Below are 18,080 nucleotides of genomic sequence, written 5' to 3'. Positions count from 1 at the left end.
AGAGATTATCTCTGGGTGTAGGATTGCTGATTATTTTAATTTTCTCCTTTATACGTCTCTGAATTTTTTATACTTTCACAGTGGGCTCATATTCCTTTGGAAATCAGAGTGCAGAAGTTATTTTTTATTAATAGGAATTTTGTCAGATATTTTTCTGCTGTGAGGCTCTTCAGTCCAGTAAACTGTTTTATCTGAATATGGCTTAATTCTCAATCTGGGCATATTGGGTTTTTCCTTTTTTTTTTAAGTACTGATTTGGAAATAATATGCTTCATTGATTTGTGAACTCATTTTTTTCATGTAGTATTGAGGACAAACCAGACACATTTCTTGCAAGATTGATTGTTACTCTGAAAACCAATAACAGATAATTAGAATCAGCAGTAAACCAACCTTTCTCTAAACCCATTACTTCCCTGTTGAAAAGCAATTTTCAACTCTGACTGAGATTTGGCATCTTTAAGCCAACTCTAAATCTTTCATAAAAAGAGATTGACATCCTTCCTCTTCTGTCTTATTTTATATAATTGGAATTGCACCTCTCAAAGAATATTAAATGTGCAGTTGATGAATCCAGTGCTTAAATTAAAAAAATTAAGGGACTGTCTACAAAATGAATGCACATCAAAGAAAAATATACAGCGTAGATAAAAGTTTTTCCTAGTTTCTTCCCTATCTTGAATTTGAAGAAACTTTCCAAAAACAATATAGCAATATTTGGGGAAAAAAACCTGAACAGTTGAAGTGGCGAACCAGTTTGTACCCATGAGAAGATTAGAATTTTGTTCTCTGGATGAATTTTTCAGATACTGTTTTGATTTTTATTTAATATTGTCACATGTACATTAGAAAAAAGTTCAATGAAACAGAACTGTACAATATATAAACACTATTATTAGTTTGGTGTGTACTGGACAGATATGCAGACATACACTTATATTTGTAAAATTATTTTTCCTCCAATAAGTTCATATTGGTTTTTTTTCCCAGCTTGCTTTTTTTAAACTATATTTTCAATTTTAGTACCTGTGAATTTACCTCACTTTATCTATATTTCGCAAGACTCTCTGTGGAATAAAATCACAGAAGTGGACTTGCTAAGACAGAGGGTGTACATATTTAAGATTTTGGTTTGCCTTCCAAGAAAACTTGTGCCTATTACACTGCCACACACAGAGAATGAGAATGAAAAATAACGTTTCAGAAGCAGAGCTGTGTGGCAGGTTCTCCCAAAGGTTTTACCTTCGTGAATAAATGCATACGAACATACACACTAAGCTACCATCAAAGTAATACAAGTACTATACTCTATTTTTTTTAATATATTTTTATTGAAGTATAGACAGTTTATAATGTATCAGTTTCTGGTGTACAGCACAATGGTTCAGTCATACACGAACATAAATATATTCGTTTTCATATTGTGTTTCACCATATAAGTTACTATAAGATATTCAATATGGTTCCCTGTGCTATAAAGTATAAACTCATTGTTTATCTATTTTTTGTATATGAGATACTCTATTTTTCATTAAAGTCAGATTCCTGTAAATTATAATTCTGCTTAACTCTCCAGTCACCTTTCTCCCTACCCAGAAAAAAAGGCTGTGTGTGTGTGTGTGTATGAGAGAGAGAAACAGAGAAACAGACACAGCAGGAAATCAGAGGAATCTGTCTCCCCTGCAGAAGATCCCTCAGAATGCTGACCATGATAGACGGTAGACTTTTGGAGTCAGAACTGATTTTTAGTTCCAGCACCATCTCTTAGGAGCAATGAGTCTTCAGGCAAATTGCTGAACATTTCTGACTTCTGTTTTGTTGTCTGTAACAGGGGCCACCGCACTTGCCTTATAAGGTTCTCGGTAAGAATTAAATGAGTTACTTTATGCAAAGGGCTAGTAAATGTTGAAGAGCTAGAGCTAGGTGAGGAGCTATTGTTGAGACCCCAGAGAAGGGTTCGGGGGTCCAAGCCAAGAAGCATCCTAGATGGTAAGGCTTTGAGAATTTTTGCAGAAAAACTTGAGGAAATAACTGACATTCTTGATAACAATAGGCTAAGTCATACCACACCTTTCCCACCCCATCCACCATCGTCCCCCCGCCCCACCCACACTGTATTATTGTTAGATGAACAAGGATCTTTTCTTATTCATTAAATCCCACATCAGTGTGGCCTGAAACAAAGCCCCACACATAGTAGGCACTCCATGAGTGAATGAAGGAATTTCTATTTAGCCTTTCTTAACCTCATTCATATGCATTGGCAGCTAAGAAGGCTCTCCACCCACCTTCGGGACACAGGGTAACCCAGGCTTGGCCTGCAGGAAATGCACGATACTGGGCCGGGAGCCAGAACCCTCCAGTTCTCTCTTCGCTTTTACCAGTTCCAGGGCTGGCCACGCACAAGCTGGATTCTTGAGCAAGTCACACAGCAACTTAACTCAAACTTTATGAAAAGTAAGATTAGCAATACCTATCTGTCATGAATCCCTCACATTATGTAAGAGATTATGTGCAATTACTTGGTAAACTCAAGATTTGTGCATGAAGCACAGCAAGAAAAGCCAAATGCTTTTTTTGTTTTGTTTTGTTTTTTACTATTTGGTAAGTTTTTTTTTTTAATTGAAGCATAGTTGGTTTACAATGTTGTGTTAATTTTTGGTGTACAGCTATATATATAGTTCAGTTATATATATATATATATTATTCCTTTTCATATTCTTTTTCATTATAGTCTATTACAGGATGTTGAATATAGTTACCTCTGCTATACAGTAGGACCTTGCTGTTTGTCTATTTTTATATAGTAGTTTGTATCTGCTAATCCCAGATTCCCAATTTATCCCTCGGAACCCGCTTCCCTGCTTGGTAACCATAGGTTTGTTTTCTATGTACGTGAGTCTGTTTCTGTTTTGTAAATAAGTTCATTTGTGTCATTTTTTTAGATTCCACATATGAGTGATATCATATGGTATTTTTCTTTCTCTTTCTGTCTTACTTCACTTAGAATGACAATCTCCAGGTCCATCCATGTTGCTGCAAATGGCATTACTTTATTCTTTTTATGGCTGAGTAGTATTCCATTGTATAAATATACCACAACTTCTTTATCTAGTCCTCTGTTGATGGACATTTAGGTTGCTTCCATATCTTAGCTATTGTAAATAGTGCTGCTATGAGCATTGGGGTGCTTGTATCTTTTCGAATTAGTTTTCTTCGGATAAATGCCCAGGAGTGGGATTGCTGGATCATATGGATGCCTTTCATTTTGAGAGGGACTAAAAGTGGAAAGAGAAATCTGTGGGCAGGTTTAGCTGAGCTCTAGCCCAAGCCCGAGGCTCTCCCAGGGGCTTGCACCTAAAGTAATGTTTCTGAACAAGCGCTAACCCTGAAGGAGGGTTCAGAATTCTGGAGGAGGAAGTTCCCAAAGACTCTGTACTCCAGGGTGTTGGGTGAACAGTTATCACAGAAAAGTGCTCATCAAGTTTAGAGGCTTTTTTGGATATTTCTGGGCTGCACAATTCTGGACAGCCCCTGAGAATGGCAGTTTATAGGCAAGATTAGGGCTTTCTGATCACCAGCAAGGAAGGAGGGAACCAAGATTAGGTGGAGGGCTCTGTGGGGATGGCAGGAGAGGGTGCCTCTGACAGCAGCTTCCCTCAAGGGGAGCCTTGGCCCAGATCCCCTCCTTCAAAGTGAGGTGATTGCCTAGATCCACCCAGAGACCCCAAAGTCTAGGATATATATCTCTTCACGTGTAGTGTTTGGATCCTCCCACTACTGCCCTTGTTTCTTCACAGCCACACTGTTCTCTAGTGCCTTCAGGAAAATAAAGCTTCCTTCATTTTCTGCAGTGATGCTCCATCTCTCTTGATACATGCTTCAGCCACTGGGAATGACTCACAGTTTCCTCAATAAGCCACGGTCCGTCTCACCCTTAAACCTTTACATTTCCATACATTTGGCAATATGACGGACTAAGCTGCTTTGGAATCACTAACCTCACAAACAGCTGAGGCCCTATTTCCCTCATTGAGAACCACTAAGCGTGAATGACAGAAGGTTTGAGGGGACTGTCATTCCCTCATAAATGATATAGCCAGCAAGGCTGAGAAGAGCTACTGTGTGCTATGGTAGTACATTCCCCTCATGGGAATTATTAAAGGCTCTGAGAAGTCCTGCAGTTTAAATAGAAAAAGAAAGCTTGTTTAACTTTGTTTAACCCAGTATGTCTCTAAATTATTAACGAAGAAACCAAGTTTTGCATAAATTCAGTGTAACACACTTTGGAGAATATTGGTTTAAAGCATGGGAACATTCTTATGAACTTAGAAAAAGGAAAGGAGAGGCCTTTTTTGAGTTTCTATGTGGTACACTCTAATGTAGTTCTAATGTAGTGATTGACATATGGTTCCAGGCTGACCAGAGAGGGAAATTGTCCGTCCTCTAGGGTCAAATCCTTACCTTTGGAGTTTAAACAATTCATTTTATCAGACTACCCCAGGTAAACAAGCACAGAAGTTGAGTTATACCAACTAAAATCACTTGAGATGCCCTAAAATCCAGAATGCCAATGAGGGATCAAGAACACGAGCTCTGAAGTCACAACGACCCTGATTTAGATCCCAGCTTCCTGGCATACTACTTCAGTGACCTTATGTGAGCCTCACCTAATAATAGTATCTACCTCTTGAATTAATCCATATAAAGTAGTTAACTCGGAATGCTATTGTTTGAACAGGGTATCAGAACTTGGATAACTGTATCTCATGATAAACTTTTCTAGGCTGTAAGAGTGTCTAGAGATACAGCCCTCTTCTACCGTAGAGTAACTATTAACTGCCGAACTTGGGGTTGAGTGCAAACATGGACTGTAAATGAGACTGATAATTATATTCACCAGAAGTTTTCAAAAACTTTTTCATGAGAGAAGAAATGCTGTTTCCAGTGGGATTAATGAACTTTACTCTACAAATAATGAGGAATGACCAGGGATCACAGAGCTACTGGGTCTTTAATCCATCATAGAGTCGTCAACGTTGCAAAGAGGAAGGTCCGATGGTAACTTAGAACTGAGAGTGTAGGCAACGTGGCACGTGAATGGGAAGGAGGAAATTATAAAGAGAGCTCAGTAAGAATGAGAGAGTATGGAAATATTTTTAACGGCTGCTCTAAGTGTAGAACTTGGAGAAGAGAAAACTATGCCCCAAGAAGATTTCTGGGATGTTTCTTTATGGTGCATGATATAAAAATCCCTCAGTAATCCTGCTTTAAGGAAACCTACAGCAAAGGCCTACATTATGGCCTTTCAAGGTTTATAACATCAGATTTGTGTTTCCTTTGAGTGTGGTGTCATGCTGATACTGAGACACATGGGGCCACTACATTTGTTTGGGTTGCATTGACCAAGCTTCTTTTTCTTTTCTTTTTTTTTTTTTTTTCATTTTTTTAAGGTCTTCTTTACTGCTATTTCCCACTATCACTAGACTCTTCTTCATTCCTTGTAACACCATGTGATTCGTATCTCAAGATACATTGTGGTTTATAATGTATCATCTTACGTTATTTGTTTTGTTATATTATCTCTTCTCTTACATATTAGATATGTGACTGTTTCATAGGATTTGGGAGTTACTTCTATTTCCTTCACAGAGTGCTATAATTTGAAATCATGTCTTAGAGTTGGTTGCTTCTGGCAAGACTTCCTATATATGGCTACTTTCACTGTACATAAATTATCAGTGTCAGGAACTGCAGTCTGCCTCTGTCATCATTCAGGCCACATTCTGACCCAATTTTGGGGAAATCCAGTCACTTTCTAAACTATTCAGAAGTTTGGAATCTGAGGACATGTAGGCCTGATTTGAGCACCTGTCTTATTTTAATTTTCAAGTATGAGCTTGGAGAGAACCAGATAGAGTTTGGTATTTCCTTCTTTTTGCTGCAGTTGATTTATGGTAGTTTGGTCCAAAAGGTGGATAAAAATACTTAGACTAAATCACTGAACTTCTCACTCACCAGCTCACCTTTTAGAACCAAAGAGAAATGATCATTTGGTTACCCTGGTTTTTATACAGAAGACAAAGTTCTGATGGGAATACATTTAAAACAAGTTCAAGGAGGCATCAGTGGAGAGCAATGTTGCTTAAACTTTAAAGCTTTCTCTTCACAATTTTTTTTCAGACTGTCACTGAAAGCATTCCTCCAAGAGGGGAGCAGAGTAGACCATGAAGTTTTGAAACCTGGTCCCTGGGTCTCCTGTGTGTTCACACACAGTGTGCATACACACGTACATGCCTCATCCCCACACAGCCTTCTTTCCTCTTCCGTTTCTCCATGTGTCCACACCCACTCTCACTTCTGTCCACTCTCATGGTTAGCCCTGGAGGATGAGGAAGTGAATGGTACATTTGATGTCACTTACTCTACAGAGTGTCACAGTGAACTAGTTAGGGAATGGTGTGCTAGGTCCATTCCACTTCTGAAAATGGGAAACTAAGCCCTCCCCCCAGTCCTGGGGGTGGGGAGGGGCAGGCAAGACAGATATCAGAGAGGTCTCCATAACAAGAGAGATAGTTTAGAACTATTCACCAAGCAGAAACTTCGGTTAAGAAGCCTATAAAATTTTGATAATGAAAAAGAATATGAAAAATAATATATGCTTGTATATGTATGACTGAAACATTATACTGTATACCAGAAATTGACACACTGTAAACTGACTATACTTCAATTAAAAAAAAAAAGGAAGAATTGGAAGAATCAATATTGTTAAAATGTTCACACTGCCCAAGGCAATATACAGATTTTATGCAATCCCTATCAAATTACCCAGGACATATTTCACAGAACTAGAACAAATCATAATAAAATTTATATGGAACCACAAAAGACCTAGAATTGCCAAAGCATTACTGAAGAGAAAGAAAGAGGCTGGAGGGATAACTCTCCCAGATTTCAGACAATGCTATACAGCTACGGTAATCAAGACAGCATGGTATTGGTACAAAAACAGACTTATGGACCAATGGAACAGAACAGAGAACCCAGAAATGAACCCACAAATTTCTGGTCAACTAATCTTCGACAAAGGAGGCAAGAATATACAATGGAATAAAGACAGTCTCTTCAGCAAATGGTGTTGGGAAAACTGGACAGCAGCATGTAAAGCAATGAAACTAGAACACTTCCTTCCTTACACCATACACAAAAATAAACTCAAAATGAATCAAAGACTTAAACATAAGACAAGATACAATAAGCCTCCTAGAAGAATATATAGACAAAACATTATCTGACATACATCTCAAAAATGTTCTCCTAGAACAGTCTACTAAAGCAATAGAAATAAAAGCAAGAATAAACAAATGGGACCTAATGAAACTTATAAGCTTCTGCACAGCAAAGGAAACCATAAGTAAAACAAAACGACAACCTATGGAATGGGAGAAAATTTTTGCAAATGATGAAACCAACAAAGGCTTGATCTCCAGAATATATAAGCAAATAATACGACATAATAAGTAAAAAACAAACAACCAAATCCAAAAATGGGCAGAAGACCTAAACAAGCAATTCTCCAAGGAAGACATACAAATGATCAATAGACACATGAAAAAATGCTCAATATCACCAATTATCAGAAAAATGCACACCAGAACTACAATGAGGTATCACCTCACACCAGTCAGAATGGCCATCATTCAAAAGTCCACAAATGACAAACGTTGAAGAGGCTGTGGAGAAAAGGAAACCCTCCTACACTGCTGGTGGGAATGCAGTTTAGTGCAGCCACTGTGGAAAACACTATGGAGAGTCCTCAAAAGACTAGAAATAGACTTACCATATGACCCAGGAATCCCGCTCCTGGGCATATATCCAAAAGGAATCCTACTTCAAAAAGACACCTGCACCCCAATGTTCATAGCAGCACTATTTACAATAGCCAAGACATGGAAACAACCTAAATGTCCATCAACAGATGACTGGATAAAGAAGATGTAGTATATTTATACAATGGAATACTACTCAGCCATAAAAACAACAACATAATGCCATTTGTGCAACATGGACGTCCCTGGAGAATGTCATTCTAAGTGAAGTAAGCCAGAAAGAGAAAGAAAAATACCATATGAGATCGCTTATATGTGGAATCTAAAAAAAAAAAAAAAAAGAACATAAATACAAAACAGAAATAGACTCATAGACATAGAATACAAACTTGTGGTTGCCAAGGGGGAAGAGTGTGGGAAGGGACAGACTGGGAGTTCAAAATTTGTAGATACTGACAGGCATATATAGAATAGATAAACAAGATTATACTGTATAGCACAGGGAAAAATATACAAGATCTTGTGGTAGCTCACAGCGAAAAAAAAAATGTGATAATGAATATATGTATGTTCATGTATAACTGAAAAATTATGCTCTACACTGGAATTTGACACAGCATTGTAAAATGACTATAACTCAATAAAATGTTTTTTAAAAAGGAAGAAAATTTAAAAACAAAAGGAGAAGAAAGCTATAAGATTTTGAATGGCTCTGAAGTAAATATTTGTTGCAGGTAGGGTTTTCCAACCTTGGTGTAACCATGGCTTTTGTTGCTTTATTTCAGAACGCCAACCAGGCACCTCTATGGCTAATTTCAGTGCCCTCCCTTCAAGTTCAGCTGGGATCAGCAAGGAACTGATTGATCTGCAGCCTCTCATCCAGTTCCCAGAGGAAGTCGCCAGCATCCTGATGGAGCAGGAGCAGAATATTTACCGAAAGGTCTTGCCAGTTGACTATCTTTGCTTCTTGACCCGGAACTTGGGCACTCCGGAATGCCAGAGGTCCCTGCCCTGCCTCAAAGCGTCCATCTCAGCATCCATTCTTACCTCCCAGAATGGAGAACACAATGCCCTTGAAGACCTTGTGATGCGATTTAATGAGGTAAGAAGCCATTTTGAAATGTTTTGTATTTGAATCGTTAGTAAATGATTGTTAAGCATTTCTCCTTTTAGGTTTGTCTGATACTGATATCTACCTGTCTGTCTTGCCGCTTCTGTGATGGCTGTTTTCTTTCCAGGCAGAGATGGACGACACGTTGTCATCCTCCCTCTCACTTCTCCCCACCCTGTCCTCCAGCCTAGCGAGCCCGTCTCCATCCCATATCATTACCAAGTCCATAGCCTTCTCCCTTTGGACGACCAGAACCCCCTCATGCCCTTGCCAAAATATTCTCCCTGGGCCCATTGTCAAATATTCTCCCCCTTGTTCCTGCAAATGCTTTTAAGAACAGACATCTCAGTTTTGAGTTTTGACAACATGATCCATTGACCATGGGATCCATCTAGCCCACTCCCTCTTCCATGATCAGGCCTTCTCAGCAGAAATTAAATACGATTACAGCTGGGTAAGAGAGCTAGGAGGAATGTGGACTTGAGGGACAATGAATCGCCCTATTCCTGATCTCTGCATCCCATCAAGCTCCTCAGCTCCAGGAAACCCCTCCAAGCCTCTGAGACCTTACCAAGAGTCCTAAAGAGGACAAGTGTGACCAGAGCCTGAGAACATTTAGGAGGGAGGCACTATAAGAGGTCTAGTGTCTCACTGGGAAGAAAAGAGCCAATGGCAGACACCCTATGGCCCTGGACCAAGGACACGGCACAGTCTGGAGACCTGCCTGTCCATACTGTGCTCCACGCAGTGCTAGGGTCAGGGGATGCTACACTCTTGAGCTTAAAGAACACTTTCTCTTCATAGCATAACCTCTCACCCAGAGCTTTCTGTGCTAGATTTTATTTCTTTTAGACTTAATTTCTTTCCTTTGATTATTAAAACTCAAAATTTCAGCCCGTGTGTTTGTTGGTTGTTGGTTGGTTGAATTCCACAAATACAGTAGTTTCCTAGTTTAGTCATTTTGTCAACTTTCTCAATGCTAAAAGGATGCTTCCATCCTAGGTCCTGTACGTCTCTGATTGACGGAGGATCAATCAGCCTTTGTTATTTAAACACTTTCTAACTATGGCAGCTCACCTTGCAGCCTCCCTAGCCTGCTAATCATGACCCTGATGGTGGTTGAATCATGACCAGTAGATGCAGAAAGTGTTAGAGGCTGAGCTCAAGAAGTTCTGTGTCCAGATATGCCCTGAACACCATACCTCAAAGGGAGATCCGTTATCCATAGGAATTACTAATATCCATCTAGCAGTGTCATGCTGATCATTAAACGTGTGCCACTTATTTGCTCCTCACAACAACCCTGGGAGACAGGTACTGTCGTTAACTCCATTTTCCCAGTAGGGAAACTGAGGCACGTGGAGATGAAGTCCTTTGCCCAGGGTCCCACAGGTGGTAGGTGGCAATGGTGAGATTTAAGGCCACATCATTAGGCCTCAGAGCCTCGGCTTTGAACCATGACAATACCCTGCCTCCCGCCTGTATCAGGCTCGTGTTGAGTGTGATGCCTGCTGAAACACAGATTCCTGGCCCACCCCAAACTAAGGCAGTCCACATGAGTGCTTGTAAACCACATAGCCCCAAAGTTGCCTTTTAAAATAAATCTCCTGATGTTCTTGATTTTCCTTACTGATAAAAGGAGTGGAAATGAAAGTTCCAGTAAATCAAGTGATTTTATTAATGGATTTTACTGTATTTCATGAATTATTTGAAACTTTCGAATCGACTGACTCAGACACCCTTAGGGTCCTGCCCTTGTCCTCTGTCGTTGTGGTTATTGTAGTTGTTTTAAATTCTACCTGAACTTAAAAGTGATTTGCCTGAACTTTTAAAAGCGAATTTTATATTAGTTTTGGAGGGAAAAAACTTGGATTTCTTCCTTTCAGTACCATAACCTTGGGAATCAAAGATGAATCAGTGATTTCACTCATTCAGAGTTAGTGATGATACGAACCACAGCTGGGTTGCAGCGTGCATGGGACTATCTCCGAAAAGAGTTTAGCGAAGCAACTTCAGAATGTAAATAAGATTTCTGGGAAAACACTTAAACTACTTAAGAGAATTTTCAAGTATTCTCAAGCATCTATTTTCATACAAATTATGCATATGCTGATTAAAAATCAGTCTTAAAAAAAACAGTCGTATAGTCATTTCAGGCAGATTCCAAATGACCTACACTAGGCAAAACTGGGATCGCTAAATTCTAGTTGCTTTATATACTTTTGGGTAAAAAAGGTGCATTCCATTAAAAGAGAACTTGTAGATTCAGATTTTCATCTATTTAGAATGGCCTTGCCTCTAAATTAGCATGGCTTTACTTCCTGTAAAGAAAAAATGGGAGGAAGGAAAGGAGCTAGCATTTATTTATTAGCTGGTCTGGACTGGAAGTTGTTACTTTTTTTAATCCCACTTAATCCTTATGACAGTTGTATAAGGCAGTATCCATTATCTCTGACTCACAGAGGAAGAAAGTGAAATTTAAACAACAAAGTAAATAATAATAGTATTGAACTATTGCATAGAATAAAATAAATATATGTGAGTCCATACTGATAAAAATGGATAATTAAATAAATCAATCAATGGGGCGAGCTAAAGTTACAGCTCTTACTTATAAAGGGCTTCCAATTAATACATGTAGAAAGAAATGAGGGAAATAAGATGATTAGGACATCCCAGCAATAAATTGTTACAGGCAAGAACTACTGATGAATGAGAAAATTATTGGGCAAAAGTATGAGGAACAAAATACTTGCATAGTCTCAAAGTATTCACAAAGTGTTTATCAGTTGCAAAAGGGAAAATAGAACAGTGGAGAAACCCAGTAGACATCACCTTAAGTAAGTGCTCAAGGTCAGCATGGCCAGTAAGAAAACATATTGATGTATATCTTCTGATATGAAGAAGGACTTGATACTATCTCTATGACATTCTTGCTCCCTGCCCCTGACCAAAAATCAAGAACCTAAATCTAATCATGAGAAAAAACCATGAAGGCAGTCTACTCTTCAAAAGTGTCAAGGTCATGAACAGTAAGGAAGGACAGAGGAACTTGTCAAAGACTAGAGGAAACCAGGAGACATGACCATGAAATGCAGTTTGAGATTCTGTGAGATCCTGGACTAGAGGATTGATATTGATGGGGAAACTGGTAAAATTCTAATAAGGCATGTAGTTTAGTTAGTATTAATGTATCGGTGTTAAGTTCCTGTTTTTGATAACAGAACTATGGTTATGAAAGATGCTAGCATTAGGAAAGCTGGGTGAACTATGTACAGGAACTCTCCGTACTATTTTTGTAACTTTTCTGTAAATCTAAAATTACTTCAAAATTAAAAGGTTTGAAAAAAAAAATAGTGAAGCTCAGAAAGATTGAGTCACTTGCCCAAGGTCACACAGTAGCTGAGTGAGTGTCAGAGTCCAGATATCTGTCTTTAAAGTCTATTCTCTTGTCAGCCAACTCCCTTGCCTCTCTACTTGTTAAATTACCAAATTAAAGTTTGTAGTAAAACCAGAATTTCTGCTTTAGAATTTAATTACCTTTGGGTCTCCTTTCCCTATTTCCTCCCTCTCTCTACTTCTGTTCTAAACCTCCTATGTGTCTACACTTTTTCTACTCCTCCTTTTTCTATTTTTATCCAGTTTCTTATTATCACTTATTCATTCATTCATTCATTCACTCACCCAAGACGTACTTATTGAGCATCTACTATGTTGTAACATTCTCTTTTTTTGTTTTATTAAACATATTCTTTTAAGTAAGAAATTAGCAATATGTGATGAAATTTACATTATTAGCCCATACTTTGGTTCTGTCAAAGTTGGGTACACAAAATAAATGCACTTTCCTCAATGGAAGTAAAGTATATATTTCTTGAACACTGGAGAATCTCAAAGACAAGAGAGAGAATATTAGCTCCATTGCTAGTAGCTGAGAGGAGAAGCAAATGCATTTGTTCATGCAGTCATTCAGTTAACATGTTTTTAGCACATCTCAGAAGCCAGGCACCATAGTGGATAAGCACGAAGGAAAGTAACAGTCTGCAGCCGCCAGAAGCTACCAGTCTTAAATTGTAGTCAGGCATGGGCACAAATCACTACCAAAAAAGGCAAGAAGTACATGTAGTGTGAGTGGCACAGACAGTGGGAGCTGAAGTGTCTAGGTGGGTGATCAGAGCCCTCTCTGCTCAGCTCTGGAGTTCAGGGCTGGGCCATGAAGGATGGTTGCGATAGAGAGTTACATTGTGGGGAAGGGAAGGAGGTCATTCCAGACAAGAAGACAACCAGTTCTTGTCGTTATCAAGAAAGACTCACAGTCTAGGGAGGCAGCTTGCTCCTGATTGCCAGTAGAACATGATCATGTTCTAGAAGTTTCCCGAATCCTAACAACTCTTTACACAACGACTTAACTGTAATGTGGGGAAAGGGAAGAAAATCCCTGATGCCTTTTGGGCCACGCTGCATAACATTCGTTCTTAGGAAAATATGGTTAAAATGCAATTCCAAGCACAATCGTGAGATAACTGAAAGGGTTTGTCTTATGGCTAAGGAAAGCCAGGAGATAAATTCTTTAAAACCAAGTTAGATTATGGCTTGGAAGCAATGTTTCTCCACATTTCCCTTTCTCCTGCCGGATGTCAAGACTGGCGCACACCAGAGTGACTTCTGTTTATCCTTGCATATAAACAGAAGCAGGTACCCGGGGCCAGTCCCCAAGCCAGTGGTAATCAGGGTGGGTCCCAGAGGCAGGCTCAATCCTGCTTCACTTGGTTTAGGAGGTGGGACCCCCTGAACCCTTTTGATCTGGACACCTCTCTGTAGTCATAGTCTTGATCTAAAGCTCCAAAAAGCCAGTGTTCTCTCTTCCTCCTTTCAGGGTGAGCAGCCTTACTTCCCTGACCACCCACAAAGTCTCTTGCTTGGAGAGTGTCAAACCATATTGTTCTTTTTCCCCCTCTTTTTCTATCCAGCCTCTACCTCTCGTCCACATTCCTTTTGATCTTCCTGGTTTTTAATTCCTCTTTGAATAAATTCCAGACCCATTTGTCTTTTCTAGAGGAGACAGAGAGGCATTTTTGGGAGATAACTTTACCAAAGAGATCACACACGTTAGCACACGCACTTGAGAAGAGATGAAAGGCAAGTAGAGGTTGAAGAGCATTCTTACTCCCTTTGCTTTCATGCCTTTTTCTTGTGAAGGACTGTGGTGGGACGTGGTTTAGGGTGGAGGGTGTATTCTGCGGTCACAGTTCTGAGTCGCTGGTTCTCAAACCTTCTGCCTCCTCCATAGGACCTCTGCTCCTGTCCTGCTCTTCACCCACTCATGACCTTTGGGTTTGGTATTCATCATGGTCTGCATCTCCAGCTGGTCCTCAGGGTCTATCACCAGAATAAACTTTTGGCTCCGTAACCTACCACTGTCCATATCACTGCCAGACACTCTCTTGTGTAACAGGTAGTTGATATCTCTGGCTGAGGGCTGGTTTTCAGCCTCAAAAGGCCTTAAACTGGTTTACTTTTTCCTATGCCCTGAGAAGGCAGTGTTTCTTGTCAAGTAGATCTTAGCAAGACCATTCTCTGGGCTCCTCTTTCAGACCAGCTTGTCCAAGGGCAGGTGATGAGCCTAAGATTGAGCCTACAGTTTACCCTAAGACCCCAGAGGGCTCTGGAGGGATTCCACCTGGCTCTTTGCCCCAAGTGACCTTCCCCAGCCTCTTCCACTTGGTCAGCCTAAGCAGTCATCAGTCTGCTTCTCAAGCCACACAAAAGTGTGACTCAGGTGATGTGAGACTCAGGTGCTGCTTGATCCTTCCATCTGGTGGGTTTCACCAGGTGTCAGTTCAATAGTGTAAAGGATGCCAAAATGCAGATTAGCTCCCTGGGGCAGGATTGTAAGAATAAATAAACCATCTGGCCAGAGAAGGGCTGTTTGGGCCTGGGTCCTTTCAGCCAGAATCCCTTAGCTACTTCCTAAGTGATGATGATCACTCTGACAAATTCCAACATCTAGAATCCTGTTGGGTCATAGCCAAGGAAAGATCATTTCAGCATAGTAAGGAAAGAGCATGACATATGATAATGTCCAAATGTGTTTCTTCACTTGAAATATTTTGGAGGAAAAATATTGGTTTTGAATTTGTATATTCAGCCATATTAGAAAAGTCTCCTGTCAAAGCCTTCCCCACCCCCGCCCTTTTTATGCAGAAAGCCAAGCAAACTCTCTATTCAGGGCTGCTATACAAACATTTTCCTCATATCTGAGCACTCATGAGGTAAATTGTTAATAAAGGCCTCTCGGGGTAAGGGAAATTTCAACTCACTTTGGAAAAACCAGATTTCTCCTTGGGAAAGCACATCTCCCTGGAGGCACACCTCTGAGAGCAAACATTGTATTCATTCCCCAGAACACTTCATGGCACGTTCCCCGGTTAACAGAAATTTTAGTTCAGAAGTTTCCAGACTTAAAAAATACAGTAGGCAGTTAAACCACAGAGATTCAGCTGTGCAGGGCAGTGTTCTGAGAGCAAGGTTTTTTGTAGGGGGCTCATCTGCCCTGGAGCCAATTGACAGCAAATCATGTTTGGTGGTTCTTGGCAATCAGCGCCCACAGGATTCTACTCACTCATAGTAACACTAAGTAAATGGTGGGGCTGGGAATGCCAGCATTCCGGGTGCAGTTCTGGAGTAAGCCTACCTGGATTCTAACCCACTACTCCCCACTGTGGGACCTCAGGCCGTGTACCTAATCCCTCATCTTCAGATGGGGATATTAAGAGTACCTCCTTCACATGGTTTACATAGGGAGTCAGAGAGATGATAAGTGTGAAGCACGTAGTGAGGACCCCAGGCACAGTCCTGGGCTCAGGGTTGGTTACCAAAAAACACTCAAATAACTGCATTTTCAGAATAACTAATGATAAGAGAGTCCACTTATTATTATTATTGCCCCTGACTTAATGGATGAGAAAATGGAAGCACAGAGAGGCTAAGTAAATGACCCAGGGTTTCAGAGCTAGGATTTGAACCCAGGTGGTGTGACTTCCAGAGCCAATGTTCTTGGCTCATCTTCCTGGTGCCGTTGAATCCAAAGTCATAAGAGCCCTTTTTTCCTCACTTTGGTCTCTTGCTCTGAAGGAAACCATTTGCTTCACAACAGGATTCAAAAATTCTTTATTATTTCAACATATGTTAACACTGTGGACCTCCTTGTTGACTCCATGATGTTGAAAATGTGGCAGTAGTCCCAGATATTGGAAACTCGACATCTCCTTTGAATTGGAAGACTGCCTTGAAATCGGTAGGACAGCGGTATCGCTCAGTGCCTGAGAATATTGTTCCCGAACACGAATAGGATAAGTTGTCATTTCTCAGCACAGGCAGAAGAGGGATTTAAGGTCTTTGGCTTTTAAAGTTTTCTTTGTGGTTTTGAAGTTTCCCTAGGTATTGGATGAGAATGTAGGATGCCCCTACAATCCAAATTTTATCTCTCGATCTCCCTTTCTTGACCACACCACCTCAGCGATCTTTTTTCTCCTCACTCTATTTCAATTTTACATGAAACCTACACCCCACAACAGGGATGGCTTTTGAAATTCAACATCTTTAGCCAAATCGGCACTGCTAGAAGACTGTGAGGGAGGGAGGCTGTGCTCAGAGTTGGGGCGGCAGGATAAGGCAGTGGATAGGGGCTGCGAAGCACCTTATGAATCAGGACCTCCACGCCTGTGTTCATTCTTTAAACATCAGACATGGTTTCCTTTAACAGCGGCTTTCACTAATCAGCAGAACGAATGCAATGGGCATCAGAATATTTTTAACATACACACATGCCTGAAGCCAGTCCCCAGTAGATCCTGGTTCTGTGGATACATGGTGGGCCTAGGGATCTGTATTTTTAAAGAACTCCGCAAGATAATACTGATGCCACTTATGGTTTAGAATCATTACTCCAGACCATCACACACACAAGTATTCGAACAAAGCTGTATCCCAGAGCAAATAGGGGGGAAATGACTCCTGTCTTTGGGGATAGCATAATAGTTGATAATTGTCCAAAGTAAATTTAAATATGATGACTTGCTTATTTGCTGGCTTGCTTCCTCTTTCCTTCCTTCCTTTCCTCCTTCCTTCTTTTCTGTATTTTTTTTTTTTTTTGATCCTCATGCTTCAGTAAAGCACTTGGTTTCGAAATCTTAAATATTCAAACTATTTTGTTACTCTGACAGGATATTTTTATTCTCTTATTTACCCTTCTTAAAGCTCACATCAGGTCTTTAGGGTTTAGCCAACCTAGAAAGAGAACTGCCAAATCCATGACCCATTGGAGGCCTGTTTTATTCTGTTTAAAGCAGGCATCAAGTCACCACTTCAATTTTGGGGCTGAGAGAAATGAGAATGAGTCCAGTAGAAATTAGCAAACACACAAACAAGATTTTGACATACGTGCAAAGTATTTTTTTTAACTGGAAATAGTTAACATGACTCAGAGAAGCAGTGCAGCGTCTTCCCAAGGCCCGGTGTTCTTTGCCGTGAGACGTTATCACTTGAATGACACTGAACACTGTGGGAAAGAGCAGGTCTGCTTTAGTCAGAGACTGGGACTTTGAGCCTGTCTCTCAGACTGCATTCACTGACCCTATTAGGATGTTTAATTCATCCCTCTAAAAAACCACCCTCTTAGAGATCTTTACGGCACATGTAGGAGCCAAGAAGGAATGTCTTTATGCTTTGCCAAGAATCTGCATTCGCCAAAGAGATTTAAACATTCATAAATCCAATTGCTTTCTCAATGCCTCCCCTTGGCTTTTTTCATTCAACAAATTTTATCAAGTCCCAACTTATATACTAGGTACTGTTTTGTACACTGGGGATATGGCAAAGAATAAGACAGAGCCCCTCCGTGCCTGGAGCTTACATCCTAATATCTAAAAAGCATGTCAAACATGGCCAAAATAGAACTATTGCCTTCTTTCTACCACATTCGAATATCACGTAGTGTCTTGCTCATTTATCCTCATCCTTCCCATCTCAACATCTACCTGGGTGCTCAGTCTAACAACCTTGATCTACTCTCTTTTCCCAAACCCCCAACACCCAAACCATCGGCAAGTCCTGTTTACTCTACTTACAAAATAACA

At 40.2% G+C, this 18,080-nt stretch overlaps 1 protein-coding gene across 1 annotated transcript in view; it reads left to right on the top strand.

The window, feature by feature from the left end:
* Nucleotides 1–18,080, top strand: part of PLCE1 (phospholipase C epsilon 1) — a 212,689-nt gene that overhangs the window by 69,326 nt on the left and 125,283 nt on the right. The window contains 1 exon segment of the mRNA XM_014565458.2: nucleotides 8,618–8,934. Within this exon segment, the coding sequence (XP_014420944.2) occupies nucleotides 8,618–8,934 (317 nt within the window).

Source organism: Camelus ferus, chromosome 11, assembly GCF_009834535.1.
Source record: "Camelus ferus isolate YT-003-E chromosome 11, BCGSAC_Cfer_1.0, whole genome shotgun sequence".
Lineage (NCBI taxonomy): Eukaryota > Metazoa > Chordata > Mammalia > Artiodactyla > Camelidae > Camelus > Camelus ferus.
The sequence above is the reverse complement of the archived record's forward strand: the minus strand, read 5'-3'. Positions and strand labels throughout refer to the sequence as shown.